Source organism: Saccopteryx bilineata, chromosome 5, assembly GCF_036850765.1.
Source record: "Saccopteryx bilineata isolate mSacBil1 chromosome 5, mSacBil1_pri_phased_curated, whole genome shotgun sequence".
In the NCBI taxonomy this organism is placed as follows: domain Eukaryota; kingdom Metazoa; phylum Chordata; class Mammalia; order Chiroptera; family Emballonuridae; genus Saccopteryx; species Saccopteryx bilineata.
This window is the reverse complement of record NC_089494.1, coordinates 231,516,466-231,534,038: the sequence shown is the minus strand read 5'-3', so window position 1 is coordinate 231,534,038 and position 17,573 is coordinate 231,516,466. Positions and strand designations below refer to the sequence as shown.

Below are 17,573 nucleotides of genomic sequence, written 5' to 3'. Positions count from 1 at the left end.
TAATTTTTTATTTTATTTATTCATTTTTAGAGAGGAGAGAGAGAGAGAAAGAGGGGGATAGAGAGGAGAGAGAGAAGGGGGAGGAGCTGGAAGCATCAACTCCCATAGGTGCCTTGACCAGGCAAGCCCAGGGTTTCGATCCGGCGACCTCAGCATTTCCAGGTCAACACTTTATCCACTGCGCCACCACAGGTCAGGCCCTTTTTTTTTTTTTTTTTTTTTTAATTTTTTTATTATTATTATTCATTTTTAGAGAGGAGAGGGAGAGACAGAGAGGAGAGACAGAGAGAGAGAAAGGGGAAGGAGCTGAAAGCATCAACTCCCATATGTGCCTTGACCAGGCAAGCCCAGGGTTTCGAACCAGCGACCTCAGCATTTCCAGGTCGACGCTTTATCCACTGTGCCACCACAGGTCAGGCTGTACAGTTCTTTAGGAACCTTCCAAAAGTTTTTAAGTCCTGAGCTGTCCAATTATCTGATGCCTCCTTATACTTCAGAAACCTTGCATTAATCTATGACCTCCTCTCCAATGTTATAGTTTCTTTTGTTTGGGGGTGCCATGATAACCCTTCCTTCTTGTTTTCCTTGTTTCTGTTTCCTCTCACAATGGAGTTTATGTATCAAAACATGGAGTGGTGAGGTCCACAGATTCTGGGTTGAAATGCTGATTCCATAATTTATTAGCCATTTGATATTAATTAAGATAATGTAAACTAGTTACATTATCCTAATTTGTTTCTAACACCATTCTCTGTAAAATGAGAGTAATGTGTACCACATTTATATTGCTATAAAGTTAGAAATGGTAATTGGTAATGTATACAATAACCAGCAGTCAGCAAGTGACAAATGTTAATTGTTCTTATGATTATTCCACCAGAACATTCTGTCTAAAACCTAAATCTGACCTTGAGCATTCTTACTCGAAACTTCAGTGACTTCCAGAAGCTCAAATCTGCATAGTAAACTATGTAATTTTACTTAGAGTCTGGCGTCAACTTCCCTTTGGACTTCCGTCGCCCATTGTCCATACCCCTCTCTGTTTACATCCTGCTCAGTCTTTTCAGGGTCCAGCTCTACAAGCAGACCACAGTCTTTTAAGTATCTAGAATTTGGCACGTGTGTTCCCTCCTCTTGGAATACCCCTACTTCCCTGCTCTGGCAAAAATTTTCTCCTTTTTTGGAGAAACTATATCCTACTTCTTCCTGGTAGAATTAACAGCCTTCTTCTCACCATAACACTAGCCAGAAATATATATATTTAATTTGCCTATTTTTATGTCCCCTTCTTTGATTTGTGTGTGATTCCTCTAGGACAGGAATCCTCTTTAAGTCATCTCTAAGTCCCACAATCAATGCCTAGAATATAGTAAAGATTTAATATATCCTATTAAATAAATGAACAAACACCTAGCCCAGGGTTCCCTGCCCAATATGTGCTGAGTGACATTTATCGAATTGCATTGATTTAATTTAATTTAATTTAATTCAAACAACTGTTGCTCCCACAGCACCCCAGTCTGCTTCTGATCAGAGGTTAGAGCCTCTGGGTGTTAAGAGTCCCTTCTGAGTTACTAAATACGAGCTAACACGCTGGCAATTTAAGAAAGAGATTTTTCTCACTAAAACCAAGAAGAAAAGTGGAATTTGGGGCGGATGGCCCTAGAAAAAGGATTGCCTGCCCAGAGATGCTGTCTCATCGTTGTCCTCCCCCCACCCCATGCCTGGAGAGATGTGAAAGGGAGAGGGAAGAAAAGGGAGCAAAAAATTTGACCCGTCCCTCCTCCTTTCCCTCCCCCAGAGAAGGGCTCCACTGAGTGATTTCCTAAAACGCCTCTCAGGGGGACCAAATTCTTGGGAGTCCTCAAATATTCTTGGCTTTCCTCTGCCCCTTCCCTTCTACGCTTCTTCTTCGCAGGCTTCCCCTCTTTATTCACTTCGTCCCCCTTTCTCCTACGTCCCATCACAACACACACACACACACACACACACACACACACACACACACCCAGAGAACCGCCGCCCCGCCTCCAAATTCTCAGTTCTAGGACCGCCGTGACCGTCAACAAAAGGTGCCAATTACAGGCAGCCTTACAGATAGATGCCTGCGAGTTGAGTTTTTTTTTTAAAAAAGAAGAAACAGGTTGAGGGCAGAGAGGAAAAGAACATAGCAACCTCCAGTCCATATACACATGCCCGTAGGATCTCCAACAAGCAAACAGCAGGATATCTCCGACCACTCTAAGGACGCAGAGCACCACAGACAGGAACTTTAAAGGGATTGAAATCTGTTGCCTGTTCCACTAGGAATATTGTTTGCAAGGCACAAGGTGTCTTTTGGTAGTGAGCACTCTCTGCGCATGCGCAGGTCCATTCGGGAATTACTGCCCTGCCGCCGACTAAGTTGCATTCCTTGAATCTTCGCCGAAAAGACAATTCTTTAATCAGAGTTAGTAATGTGGACAGTACAAAATCGAGAGAGTTTGGGGCTTCTCTCTTTCCCTGTGATGATTGCCATGGTCTGTTGTGCACACAGGTGAGCTGCTGTTTTTTCTTAGTGTTTTTCTTGTTACATGCTTGCTGGATCATGTAGCTTGTCATTTGGGGGGGTAGGTGTGTCGGTCTATTTTATGTCTGCTCATAGTTTATGCTCATTTTGAAAACGGTCCCTACTTCTTCCCTTCAGCGCCAATGAGCCCAGCAACATGTCATACGTGAAAGAGACAGTGGACAGATTGCTCAAAGGATATGACATTCGCTTGCGGCCGGACTTTGGAGGTAAAGCTTCATCTTTTTTCAACCTGTAACCCACACCTAGTTCTTTTTTTCTGTTAAAGATAAATGTGAAAAAAAAAAGAAAAGAAAAAAAAGCCTGTAATTTTCGTAAGCGTGCACTACGCCCTACGCCCTGGACTCACACACACACACACACACACACACACACACGCACACACACGCACACACACGCATAAGCGCACATAGGATCTCCCAGTCGCAGGTGGATGAAACCCAGGCAGAGCCGACCTCCCCCCTACCCGACACACCCTCTGCATAGTCACTGCATCACGCGTTCACCTACACCTGTTTTCGCAGGCTGTCCCCTGCTAAGAGGGGTGGGGGTAGAGGGAGCCCGTTCAGAATAGAGTAAGCGCAGAGGAAGCCCCTCTCCCTTCCAAGCCTGTCGCCACTCTAAGAATATGCCCATAATGCGTCCCACCTCCCCGGCAGGGCCCCCAGTGGACGTCGGGATGCGGATCGATGTCGCCAGCATAGACATGGTCTCCGAAGTGAACATGGTGAGTGGCCTCAGGACGGGCTCGGCGGCCCGGTTTACGCAGATACGAAATGGACCGGTCCCCGTGCCCTCTGCGTTTCATTGGCGGTCATCTCGCCCCGGTCCCGGGAGTCCCACTCCTCGTGCGCTTCCTACTACGGCACACACACACCCTGTTTCCCTGTGGTTTGTATTTTCAACACACGCTCGGGTTACTGCGGTGTTCGGGGGGGAAACGTGCTCCGCACTATTTGGGGAGACGCGGGTGACTGGCAGCTGCGGATCGGGTGGGGCGGAGTCTGAGCGTTACTTTCGCAAGGTTTCCTTTGGTGTTCGGATGCGGCGGGCACCATCTGCCGGCGGCCCGGCGGCCTGCACTGGGGTCCTCGGACGGTGGTCCGCAGCCTCCTTCTCTCCGTCCAGGTCCGGACCGAGAGCCCGGGAGCCGGGGCTGACGCAGCCCCGCCACCGAGCACCCAGGCACACAGACGAGCTCTCAGAGTGTCCCATCCTTCCTTCCAGGCTCTCCCACACCTTGTGGCAGGAGCAACAGGCTGAGATACAGCCCATGCTGGTTAATAGTACGCAAGTGCTCCTGCTAGCTTCTGGGCTTGTATTGTTCCCATGCGGGGGTTGAAGCGTTTGTCTTGCGGCATATTGCGAATTTAAGATGAAACAGAATGATTCGAGTTAATGCTTTGTTTTGCTTAAGCAAGTCGAAAAAGACTGGTGATTAAAGGGAAGGCGGAAGGGAAGGAGTGGGACGAGAGTAACAGCGCAATCCTTTCATTTCAGAGGGTTAACATTCTATTGTTTCCTTTTTTTTCTATTCCCTTTCTGTAGCTGTTGCAAAAAAAATGGATAGAAATCATAGCTGTCACTTTCTCTATTGGTTGCTGCCAACCACTGTGGGGTAGCAGTTTTCTAGATGTTCGAGTTTCTAACTGTTGCTTCTGGTAAGGCAGGGGGGAAAGCCTGTTGCTTTTCTAGAGCCAGCCACCTAGGGAACAGTTAGATCTATGTGAGCAACATGTCATTTTTTAACGCTTGCGAAAAAAATATTGTGGCAGATGAAATTTAGACAGCCTGAATAAGTTATAGACTAAAATATTAAGGGATTTTATCCCTTTAAGCTATAAAGGCAATCGAATTGTCTTTTCATTTAGTTACTAGTGTGTTATTTTATTTTAATATGCAAAAGTTTAAGAATTTTTTTAAAGATTAGGACAGGGAAGGAAAAAATATGTTTATAATCTATTGACTATGATTATAATAAAAAGTGAGAGTATTAAATTTCTGCATTTTATAGTTGTAGCTTACCCAGCTTTACTTTTTCTTTTTAAAATTAATATTTCAATTACAGTTGACATACAATATTATACTAGTAACATACTGATCAGGCATTTATATACCTTAGGAAGCGCTCACTCACCCCAATAGTAACTGACCTGGATATAAATAGCTTATATAAAATACTATTTTAAAATAAGGTCTTTGATTGTTGTATTTGAGAAAGAAACCCGATTTTAAACAAGTAATGCACACTGGATATTTTCTGACTTAGCAAAGATATTAAATAGACTGACTTATTTATAATATTCTCACATATTAGTCACTGCAACAAAGTAACCTAAAATGCACTATTTACAAACGCTGTATAATGTAATAATATGTGTATGCATTCAAATTATACCTAATCCATACTATAGAATTACAGCTAAACAAATTAAAAAATAACTAGTTATTTCTATAATGTAGATAAATAATAATAATTTTTTTTATTTTGGCATTTTGTAAGTACCCACATAGGTAATTTATAGAATTGGAGAAGACTGGAAAAGCTTAAAGGCAAACAGAGCCTTTGCCTGTGGTCACTTTTATGTTTAGTGTATTATATTTGTCATAATTTTTTTAAATGTATAGTTATGTTGAGTATACTTGCAAACACTTTTGGAGGTGTTCTTCTTTAAAAAATTTTGAATTGAATTGGGAAATTGTTGTTAACCAAAACAACCACCACCATCACCACAACAAAACGAAACAAAAAGATCTATATAACCAGTTATTCAATTGAATTCATACATGAGCTCAGAAAAATAACTGAATTTAATTGCAGTGCCACAGAAAATATCTCCTAATTGTGGAATAATACAGTCTATTTACTCACTGCACCATGTGTACATACCCTTGATTTTTAAAAATATTCACTGAGGAGATAAATCTATGAAAAATATATTCTACCTAACACACAATGCTAGAGCTATGGGAACATAGGAAGCATTGAACATTGAAAAATTATCAGACTTGATTTACTTATTCTTTTTTGTTTTTCCTTTAAATGAGAGCTCCCAACAAGACCCAAGGTTTATTTTATCTTCTTTCATCTATGACAAAGCATTGGAATAAACAGACTGAAAATAACTCTAAGAAAAATGGAAACAAAAAGGAAGTTTAGGATGGAGGGTTCTGTATAAACACAATGTGGATGGTTAGTCTGCTTAAGGGAATGGTTGATAGTATGCTTTGGTTTTTAGATAATGTAAGTATGGGTGAAATGTCTATGGAAAATAAGACTAATAGCTTCTTATATTAATCATGTTTTAGTAGCCTGACAGGCAGTAACTTTTATGGTTGTTTAATAGAAAAATTTCACCAAAATTAATAATAAAAAAATTTATTTAATTATTAAATCAATAATTAAAAATAATAAAAATAAAAAATGGAATATAATAAAAGAACTTTAAGAAAAACTGAGATTAAAATTTATTATTAAAGAATTGCTCATTCATTTTTATATTCTTATTCATTACTATTATTATCTACCCATTCCACAGCTGAGAAAATGACATGTTAATTATATATATTACATCAATAAGATTTGAAACCAAGTTCTGTTAATTTTTTTTATTTTTTCATAATGAAATATAATTCCATCCTGGTTTATAACACTGTTTGTTTTAAAGACTAGCATAATATCAAGAGTATTTTCTGATTCATATACATCAGGATAAAAATTATTTTTCCTGAAGAAGAAAATTAAATAGACAATTTTTATAGTGAAGGATCTCTACTATCAAGAATTATAGCTACTGAACAGCAAATGCATAACTTCTGAAGAATAATACTGAGGCAGGAATAAAAAACAAACAAATAAAAATATTTAAGATCAAGACTTTTTAGCAATAATATTTTTGATTGAATTAAGAAGAATTTCTTTCTGGCATTATGTGATATATTATGTATGTGGCAGTGACTATATACTGTTATTTTTGAACAATCATCTTAAAAAACAACTGTAAGTTGTGCCTCTCATTGGTGGCACAGTGGGCAATGTGTTGTCTTAAAGAGTCAGAGTCCCTGGTTTGAACCTGAGGTTGTTGGCTGGAGTTTCAGTCAAGGCATATATGAGACGCAATCAATGGCCCAACTAACTGGAACGAGTTCTCCCTCTCTCTCCCCTTACCTCTCTCTCATAACAAACAAACAAAAAAAAACCCACTGTGATTTCCATTTGTTATATTAAACCCTTCAAACCTCTCAACAATTTCTGCCAAGCTGTATACACACACACACACACACACACACACACACACTAGAGTGAGTAAAGAAAAAACAAAAGGGACACAAAAGATATAATAGCTCACAGAAATTGCCTTAAGTAACCATTAACATCTGCTAATATAACTCAGTAAACACAGGTAGTAATAAGCAAGTCTTCCCTTTGTAGTAAATTGGAGAAACACAATATTAATTATATGCAAATTAAACTCTTCTATTTCAGATTTCAAGGACTAGTTTTTGTTATGAAGTAACTACTGATGAATAAATAGGAATTCCAACCACAAAGCTCCTTGTCCCTGAACTAAAGTCACTATGGTCCAAGTGACCGCTCCCAGAAGACTTCATCTATTCAGTCCTAACTTAAAGTAGCCATTCTCATTAACAGATAACTAACATGTATTTATTGTTTGTTTGCTTTATTCATGCATAGATGGATGCAACAGAGAATGCTCTTATATGCATTACAAAGAACAAAACCAGTAATAATTAAAAAAATGCTAAAGTGAGCCAACAGGATAATAATGCTTAAAAGAAAAGTAAATAAAATTTACCAAATACTCAGTGTTGTTAAATTTTACTATCTTTGTTGTTGTTATTTTAAGATTTAGTTCTAGATTTCTGGTACACACTTCAGTTATGTCTAATTACCATCGTCTTGGTAACACAAAACAGTAACCACCTGTCAGAATCCCTCCCTTCCCTGCCCATTTCTTTAAGTCAGAGCTTCTTAATCTTTAATGTGTATCTGAATCACTCTGAAATCTTAGGATGTTAAAATACAAGTTCTGAATCGGTGGTCTGAGATAGGGCTGGACATTCTGCATTTCTAACAACTCCTACGTGATGCCAATTGCTGGGATGTGGATAGCACTTTGTGTAGCAAAGACTACAGTGCATTATTCTGAGTTAGCATTATTAAGAAATGAACATCTTTTTCCACTTAAATTTCTCTAAGAATAGTAGTATCCTAAAGTTTCAAATTAAGTATCAAGTTAATTTCTAGGTAGTTAAACAGGTAGCTGTGTTCAAAAGGGAACTTTAGCTTAGTAACTGATGATAAAAAGCAGGACAAAGGCAAAAGCTTGGATGGTGGGGTTTGACTTAGACTAATACACAGTCCTCTTAACTGTGTCAATACTTATGAGTCAGCTAACCTTAAATACTGGCTATGATAATACTGCCAAACACTGTCACTCTGACAATACCATCCTGCTTTTTTACAGAACACCAATGACTTTTCTTCTTCAGAATAGAGAATATTGCAAACTGTTTTTGCTTCCACAGAGGAGTTTGCAATAGCTTTGTAAAATAGTCTAAACATACTCTTGCTACTGTCAGTAAATTGTCTCAGGTTATAATAGAATTCCTTTGCAAATAAAGTAAATAGATTAGTACCATTTAAAGGTAAGAACAGGCATCAGCAGGTAAATAAAGATATAAATATATTTTTCTCTTAGATGAGTAATCAACCAGGTCTCACTTTTATGTGCTGGGTTACAATATTATGGCATCTGGAGAAACTGTGAGAAAAAAAACTTCCCTTTGCCTTCTGTTTGGAGATAACAAAAAGATCTTTCAATACGTTAAGGCACATCAAAGCAATCCTATCCACATTTTTAAAAGTTTAAGTTCACATTTGAAAGTATGCTCATAGGATTATAAGGCCACAATGAAAATAAATAGTAACATTAAGTGAACACATATTGTATATGAAGTATAGTTATCAAGTATTTTTCTTTTTATTTTAGTCGCTCATTTAATCCTTGATTTAAGGTTATACAATTATTATCACCCATCACAGATGGAGAAATTGAGGTTGAGAGAGGGAGACTTAGGTCAAGAAAGAGTAAGTAATTTGTTCAGAAGTTATAGAGCTGGTAAGTGGCAGAGCCAGAATTTGAAAGCAAGCAGCCTTGACTCCAGGGCCTGGTTCCTATTTCCTAGGCAACTAAAAAAAAAAATTCTTGTAATTTAGTTCTGGGACCCTGAGTGAGTCATTTGATGTCTGTGGGCCTCAGGTATCTCCTCTGTAAAATGAAGATAAATGACATGATTGCTAAACCTATCTCTAATTCAAATATTCTATGATTTAAATTTAGACCTTTAAAGAGTGTAGGCTGTCAAAATCAAGATTTTTTTTTTCTCTAGTTAAATTCCATCTTATTCCATTTTATTCTCCTATTAGATGTGTCAATAAACAAGCATTTAGTGAATGGCCACTGAGAGCGAGCAATAGCAGTCTCCTGGGAACATGGCAATAATTATTATAGGCATTCCAGGACTCTTGAATCACTAGTTTAGTTGGTCATGGCACTACTAGTTTAGTTGGTCATGGCACTACCTTTCATTTTTCCCCAGTTAAACACATTTCCAAAGACAGGAAGGAGAAATGCTGGCTCAATCATCTTCAAAATGAGACTTGGCTGAAGCCCAGTTTATACTGTATTGAATACTGGAGCCAAGACCAAGTTAGAACTATTTCTGTCGTATACTATCCATTATGTTTAAACTGGAAACATTGTTTCAATACTGAAAATCAAATACTTTTTTCAACACTTAATGCGAAACAGAAGGAAAGCATTATTTTCCAATATCTGAGTATCCTAAGCGATTTATTTACCCATCCTACCTACAATCTTCATATCCTGTGGTCTGGTAGCAAGGGATTAAGCCAAGGTGTTTATCTCAAGTGAATATCACTTAGTTGCAATTCTGTATTTGATGCTTTTTGTCTTGGCATGTCCCCAAAGTCTTCATAGCTCCCTCAAGCCACACTAAATGAAAACTTGCATTATCAAGGAGGTTAAAATGAAAAAAAAAATGGTCACAAGTTTTTTCAAATAATTTGAATTTTAATATCTCAAATGACATTATTATCTTTGAGAATAAAGATGGATGAATATATGGTTATATTTGATTCCATGTTAGTACAAAGTTTCCCCATGAACTTTTTTGGAGCACTGAACCTCATTCTTTGTAATATCATATTCAAGTTTCTACATTTTAGTACAATATTATTTTTAGCAGTTTGTGCATTTCATAAAATCTTTTGACTATTAATATTAAAGAAAGTTAATAATCAGTAGCATATAACATTAAGTGGTAGTTGACAAAAATGTTCACGAAATGGTAATAATTAATTCCTATCAGAGGAGATAACTTAGAAAGTAAGATTGGCCACACACAAAAAAAGAGTGAAAGATATGTAAGTTTTCTTTTGTGAGCTCAATTACCCCATTTTAGAAGTCTTGAAGTCATTGTTTTTTGCCAGTAGGTTTTTATGATACCCCTGCACTGCATTAAATACTTAAGGTCTTCTCCAACCCTTGCAGCACCAATAAAACCCATCATCATATTGTATATTTAAAATTATAAGTCATTTATCCAAGAGCGTTCCTTCAACTACACTTGTGAATAGAAGAGATGTGATCTCTGTGTGTTTATAATCATTTTTTAATAAAAGCTATTAAATGGCTTAAGCATATGATAATAGATATGACCTCATGGTCACTGACTTAAGCCCAAGGTCCCTGGCTTGAACAAGGGGTCATTTGCTCTGCAGTAGCCCCCTGGTCAAGGCACATATGAGAAAGCAATCAATGAACAACTAAGGTGCAGCAACGAAGAACTGATGATTCTCATCTCTCTCCCTTTCTGTCTATCTGTACCTATCTGTCCCTTTTTCTGTCTCTCTCTCTCGCACGCGCTAAATAAATAAATAAAATAATTATACAAATATTTACACTTTCACTTTAAAAGACGCATGCATGAATGCATATGCACACACAAATCTACAGAGAAGGAGAGGGAGAGACAGAGAGACAATGATGCTAGAATCAGTATGCAAAGGAAATACATTCTAATCCTAAATACAGAAAACCGTCCAAGATTTTAACACATGCTATATTTTGCATTTCAGATAGATCATTCTGGTAGCTATGTAGAGGATGAGTTAGAGCAAGCTACAACTGGGGAGAGTGCTCCTAGTTAAGAAGCTAAGAGAGTGTTTTGAAGTCAAAACGAGATATGAGAAATGCAGACCAGTAGCCTTGGCAATGGAAAGGGGCGGTAGAAGGTATTCAAACACAGGCAAATCAGAGCGATTTTGTGACTGATTACATAATGGAGGTTAAAGAAAAAATGGGCCTAGGATTCCCTCTGGGGTGCCATGCTGCATGATGGGCACATGTGGCACCATCTACCAAGGATGGGAACACAGGAAGAGAAGCACCAATCACATTTATCACCAATAAAGGGAATGGACATATTTTTAAAATAAAAAAAAAATTAGGGCATGTTGCTACCATGTACTTGTTGGAACACTGAGGTAAAATGTTAGAAATTGGAACTATCCTGAAAAAGATTAGTTCCTTAGTGACTCTAACAGTTCTGTTCAAAAATAAGGCAAATACTATAAAGATAAATTCTGGGCCCCATAAATGTGGTGGCTGAAATGGGTTGATAAGAGATCTGGCAAAAGAGTGCTGGCAAAGACAGAGCATATAGTGCAGTCAACTTTAATATCTCACAATATTGTTCTTTATGCAGGAGGATAAGACTTCCTGGACCCTGACAGGATTTAGACTATACTTTTGAAATTCCCACAGAGAAGTGATCTTTATACTCTGTTTAATTGTCTTTGTGGAACCTAATAGGTGGGAAAAATAGATGGGGGAACCCACTTACATAGCATCTGCTCTCTTCTCTACTGTGTCCCTAAAATGATTCAGAGTCCTTCTGGAACATCATGTTTCCATGTGAAATGGTGAGAAAGCAGTGTGAACTCTTGCAGAAACCGTATTTGGGGATGAAATGAAACTGAGTATAACAGACGGCACAAGTGAGGCCAATGGTATGCCCTGAGAAATGAAGCTTAGCTGCTAGGAAATTAAAAAGCGACTCCTAGGAGATTGGCAGAAGAATCGAAACATTTGAATGACCAGGTGGGGATGATTTTCAACAAGAATTCAACAGAGCCCTGTCTCCCACAAATGGTCTCCTGAAAAGAGGATACCTATTTAAACAAAGGCGCATTCAGAGATTGTATTACAGTATTTAGTTTAGAGAAAGAAGGCAGGGAAGCAGCTTGAGAAATAGATTCAAATATAAGAGGGTTCTTAGGTGGCCATTAGCAATCAGCATCCTTGCCTCTGCTGAAAAGGTTGAAGGCCCTTCAGATACAACAGAAAAGATAGAAGCTACATGCCTTGATCCCATTGCTGAATGGATTAATCAGGAAAGTTGCTAGGAATGAATCCTGCTTGGTTTATTTGGGATCCTTTCCAACAGTGGGGGGAATAGATTTGTTGAAAGTCAGGGCTCTTGCCTACTCTAACCCTCTGTGATTCATGGGGACATTGTTCTTCTGATCTATTATTTTCAAGGCAATGATATACAATTCTCTATTCAAGAGAAACAGTTTTGTGGTTTTCAAAGAGACAGTTCAATGACATTTATTTGAAATCCTACCTGTACCTAGAACATTTTCTCATGCCAGAGGCCATCATTCTGCCTCCGACCATCTGCAATTCTCTCCCACCAAAATGCATCTAGACCTACTTCAAAACCCACAGGGAGTTATCTTTCTTTATGGAGCCTATTCTGCAGCTGCACTGGAGCAAATTCTTTTGGAGAACATATGTATTGGCCATATGAAAATTCAAGACCCAGAAAAGACAAAAAACCCAATATAGACAATTTTCACTTTTCAGCATGTATATGGTTTTTATTCATTAACCTTGTCTTTTTCCCCCATACTGTGTAAGGCCCAGGAAGTTTAGGATTATATTTTTATGCTCTCTATGTAACTGCTTGCATATTGCAGGGACTTAATAACAGTAACATTTATAAAGATTATAAAAGAATTTTTCTAGTCCTAGAAAAAAATAATAATGACATTTAAATTGTTTAATTCAAGAATTAATAGTTTCTTTGTCAGGTCTCCCTTATACCTTCATCTGTAATTTTCTTTTATGTTGATCATGAATCATGAGATGTTTCCATAGAAACAAGTTTATCACATGGCATTGCTAGTTTCACAGACAAAAATCACTTCACGACAAATAATGCACATGTGAGTGTGCATGTGTGTGTGTGTGTGTGCATGCTTCTTGACTTATAATGGGGTTATGATCTGAAAAATCCATCCTCAGTTGAAAATATCCTAAGTCCAAAGTGCATTTAATACAACTAACCTACCGGGCATCATAGTTCAGCCTAGCCTAATGCTCAAACACATTAGTCTACAGTTGGGCAATTACGTTGAGTTTCATCTCAAAAGTAATTGCTTTCCTCTTCTTCTCACTAGAAGCAGGAGACCTAGATGGGCATTTCATAGACATGAAAAGATGCATAAAACACACAATATTCATAAGTAGCTGGTAATTTTGTATGCTATAGAACATGGGTTGTTTACTCTATGGTCCCGTGGCTGACAGGGAGCTGTGGTTCGGCGCTGCTGTCCAGCACCGAGCATCCAACTATGTATCACTAGCCTGGGAAAAGATCAGAATTCAAAATTTGAGGTACTGACTGCATATTTCTACTGACTGTGCATCTCTTTTGTAGCATTGTTAAGCTGGAGACCTCTGCATGTATGCATGTATACACAAGCACACACACACACGCCTTTTATCAGTTTCAGAAAAAATAGTGACTGCTTTTTATTTTCAAAATATCATCTCCATACTGACTCTCAAACTATCACTATTTTGGAAACATTTAAGAGATTATTAAAGAAAAGATTGGCCTGACCTGTGGTGGCGCAGTGGATAAAGCGTCGACCTGGAAATGCTGAGGTCACCGGTTCAAAACCCTGGGCTTGCCTGGTCAAGGCACATATGGGAATTGATGCTTCCAGCTCCTCCCCCCCTTCTCTCTCTCTGTCTCTCTCTCTCTCTCTCTCTCTCTGTCTCTCCCTCTCCTCTCTAAAATGAATAAATAAAAATAAATAAATAAAAAATTTTTTAAAAAAAGAAAAGATTGATGACTACAGAGTCAATGGTATTTTTAAAAAAATAGAAAAATCAAACACAAAAGGTGGTGTGTGAAAAGTTCTTTCAGCCAGTCTGGAGAGGTTTTGAATGAGCTAAGTTTGATTTTAAAAGATAACCAAGGAACTTAATTAAATTTAAAAATGAAAAATCTAAAGTATGTCTAATCCAGAAGTATATATTTAGCATATATTTATATCTCTCTATGTCCATCTATTTATATATCTATTCATTTTTGCTTCAAATTGTGTCTTTGCAATTACATGGTATGTTTGCTTGGAAATGTCAACTTTTGTCTAAAACTCTCACACCCACACAGTAATTTTTTATAACTAGTAAATATATTAAATCAATCAGTACATTACGTAATGATTAAAGATTCTTTACACTGACGTCACAACCCTCCACTCTACCCCAACACACACAGAAGTTAGCACATCCCAAAGAAACAAATGAGAAAATAAAAATTCCAGTTCAAACTGACTACCGAGTTTAGGCTGATGACAAGAGAGAAAGAAGATTTATGATAAAGGTTAATAATGTTGGTTAGTTGTATACTTTTGGCTCAGTGTGATAAGACTAATTTTTAGAAGTTTGGAAGTTGGAAATGAGAGGAAGACAGAATGAACAATGTGGAGATTAGAATGTATTCACAAAACCGGAAAATCATATTTAGTCATTGGTCAGTTATTGATGTATATCTCCCGTGTCTATGCAAACAGCACTTTGGGAGATACCCCATAAGCTATGTTGTCATGAAGTTTGAAGGGAATTTCATAACCTGGTTCTCCAAATTTTTGGAAGAGAATGACTTTCAGGATATGCAGATGGCATCTGCCCTACTGTGTTCAAAGTCACTGCTTTAGAATGCAAGCATATCTTGATAAATTATGATTTTTTGCATAGTCACCATGCAGCTGTTCCACATTTTAAATGGTTTGCATCTCTGGTTCTGCAAAACAGACAAAGATTGTGAACCTAAACTCAAAGTAAATGCCATTATTCTTTTTCAATACTATTGAGTGTCACTGAGTGAGGATTTGTTTCAGTCAAGATGTGGAACTCTGTTGGTAGTGTGATGGGAAGCATCTATAGAAGGTGACTTCAGATAAAGTGAGAAGCTACCAAGCATGGAATGCCATCACTGCATCTCACTATCTTCAGCTTTGATTCTGCTGAAATGCAAATAACCCCAAGAGGGACAACAATCATGCTAGTTTTGAATTCCTGTATTTAAGCAGAGTATGAATGAATGTCTGAAGGAGAAGACAGGTTTGTTTAAGGTACACAGATGAGAAAAGAACTTGAGAAGAGAGGAGAAACAGGAGTTATTTTATACTTCTGCCCAGAATCAGCAGTTTCCTGACTTTGGGACTTGATATGAAACAGCTAAAGAAAATGTTTAATGTGTGCTGAGACAGCATTGTTCACACAAATCCTCTACACTCGAAGGACATTTGGCTTGATTTGATGGTAATGTCCAATATTTTATAGCCCAAGATGTGAAATCAACAAATCACCTCTATTCTCTCCAGGTGTAACATTTATGCTGACTGGGCAAGGTGACAATAATGTCTTATAGTTATAAAATCCTGATTAATCTCAAAGTTAAAATCAGTATCTATTGGGTAGTTTTTTAAGTCCAAACACTTCCTATCTAACAAATATAATTTTTGTTTCCCTCTGTATGTACATTTCCCTTTAATGTGCTCTGTCAAGTTATATCTGAATAATTTTAAATTACTTTGAAATGTCAGATGATGCTGAAACCTAATTTATAAACTCAAGAATAAATCTCATGACTTACTTACTTAAGCCCTTTGATTCTCAGTTCCATGCAAAATAGAAAAAAAATAATTTTTGTTCTACCTATTTCAGAGTGCTATGAGAATCAAAAGAGATAATCTTATACAAATATGTTTTGCATATGTGATATATAATCTTAAAATTACTTCATAAATTTTAAGTGTTGATACTTTTATTATTTTTCTATTATCTTATAAATTTTTAATGAATTTCTTCCTTTTTAATGCCAAAACATCATGAGTAACATTTGTATCATAAATAGTAAAATATAATGACATTTTTCTATATTTTCATTATAACATTAAAATTCAGACTACTTCTGATTGTGAAGTTATTCTAGAAAATGACAGAAAATAATGGAAAGAATTTTCTCCACCTTGCCTCCTGATCATGTGCTGTTGGTTCTTTCAATTCTCTAAAATCTCTCAAACTTAAAGTTTCAATTAGTATATGGTCCTCCCAAAACTCTCTAAATTTCATATTTTACATTACTCCCTGGTATGTGAAAAAAATGGAATATAGGATTTTCCATGGGTTAGCCTAAGGATTACAGCCCTGGAATTGACTTAGTTATACAGTTTTAGTTATAATCCCCTTCCCCCCCCACTACCAATTATAGAATATGTTACGTTTACGTATTAAATAAGTCTAGAATAATCATCATTTATTGTCCAAATATGCACTTTTGATAATGAATTAGAATACTATTAATATTACCTGGTATAAGAAGTATAAACCAATACTGTCTTAGAAAAGTCAGCATTTATAAATATCTTATGCCACTTAAAAGTTAAATTTTGTCTGTCCAGCTTGTGGTGCAGTGGATAGAGTGTCAGCCTGATACACTGAGGATCCAGGTTCAAAATCCTGTGGTTGCCTACTTAAATAAAGGATCATCTGGCTTAAGTGTGGGCTCACCAGCTTGAGTGCAGGGTCATAGACAGGACCCCATGGTCACTGGCTTGAGCCTAAAGGTTGCTGCCTTGAGCCCAAGTTCGCTGGCTTGAACAAGAGGTGACTGGCTCAGCTGTAACCCCCCAGTCATGGCACATATGAAAAACAATCAATAAACAATTAAATTGCCACAACTATGAGTTGATGCTTCTCACTCTCTCTCTCTTCTTATCTCTCTGTCCTTGTCTCTCTCTCTCTCTTTGTCAAAAAAAAGTTAAATTTTTATCTTTAAAATAAGGATAAATAATACTTTCTTTTTAGGTCATTCAAGGCTAAATGAGAGCATGTGTTTCCTGACTTGAGGAAAATATTTCTTCTTTTTCCTCTACTACTTCTGCTACTACTATTTCTTCTTCTTCTTGTTCTTTTAACATCTTATTTATTGAGCACCTACTGTGTACCATGAACTGTTTTTACTGCTATGTAAATATCAACAAAAGAATTAGTGGAATAAAAAAGATACCTTAATAAGAATTTTTACACTAAAGTTTACGATAATCCAACAAAAACATTATCTATCAGCTCACCATTTCTCATCAAGTGCTTCATAAGAGCAAAAAAATTTGCTAGAAAATATGAAGAAGTATTAAAAATGATAGGATTTACTTTATTCCTTTTAGGAACAGGCAAAAATCTCACTGAGAAAGTAAGTTAGGAAAAGATGATTCTCTTTGTGAGATAATAATTGACAAAAAGTAGTACTAAAAAAGGGACCCTAAAGATGAGAACACAATTTATTACATAGTAGATACAAGAGTGCAACCAAGCTGAGATGTTTAAGAGGAGAATAATGCATATAGGAAGATGATGGATAGTCTAGGCAGAGAAAATAATACTAAGAAGTTGGTAGACATAAGATTATCAAGAGTATTCATAAAGAGATTCATTAATAGCATATAAATCTCAAGGTCTAGAAAATTATCCTGGAGTCTTGATAATAAAATTTTTGAATAGTTCTACAAAGTGAGTACTATTCTAAGTACAAG

The 17,573-nt window shown here is 37.1% G+C and overlaps 1 protein-coding gene across 1 annotated transcript in view; it reads left to right on the top strand.

The window, feature by feature from the left end:
* Positions 1 to 2,418: 2,418 nt before the first annotated feature.
* Positions 2,419 to 17,573, top strand: part of GABRB1 (gamma-aminobutyric acid type A receptor subunit beta1) — a 381,935-nt gene continuing 366,780 nt past the window's right edge. The window contains exons 1-3 of the mRNA XM_066281210.1: positions 2,419 to 2,536; positions 2,687 to 2,778; positions 3,229 to 3,296. Coding sequence (XP_066137307.1) covers positions 2,457 to 2,536; positions 2,687 to 2,778; positions 3,229 to 3,296 — 240 coding nt within the window. The 5' untranslated portion in view covers positions 2,419 to 2,456. The remainder of the gene's footprint in view (positions 2,537 to 2,686; positions 2,779 to 3,228; positions 3,297 to 17,573) is intronic.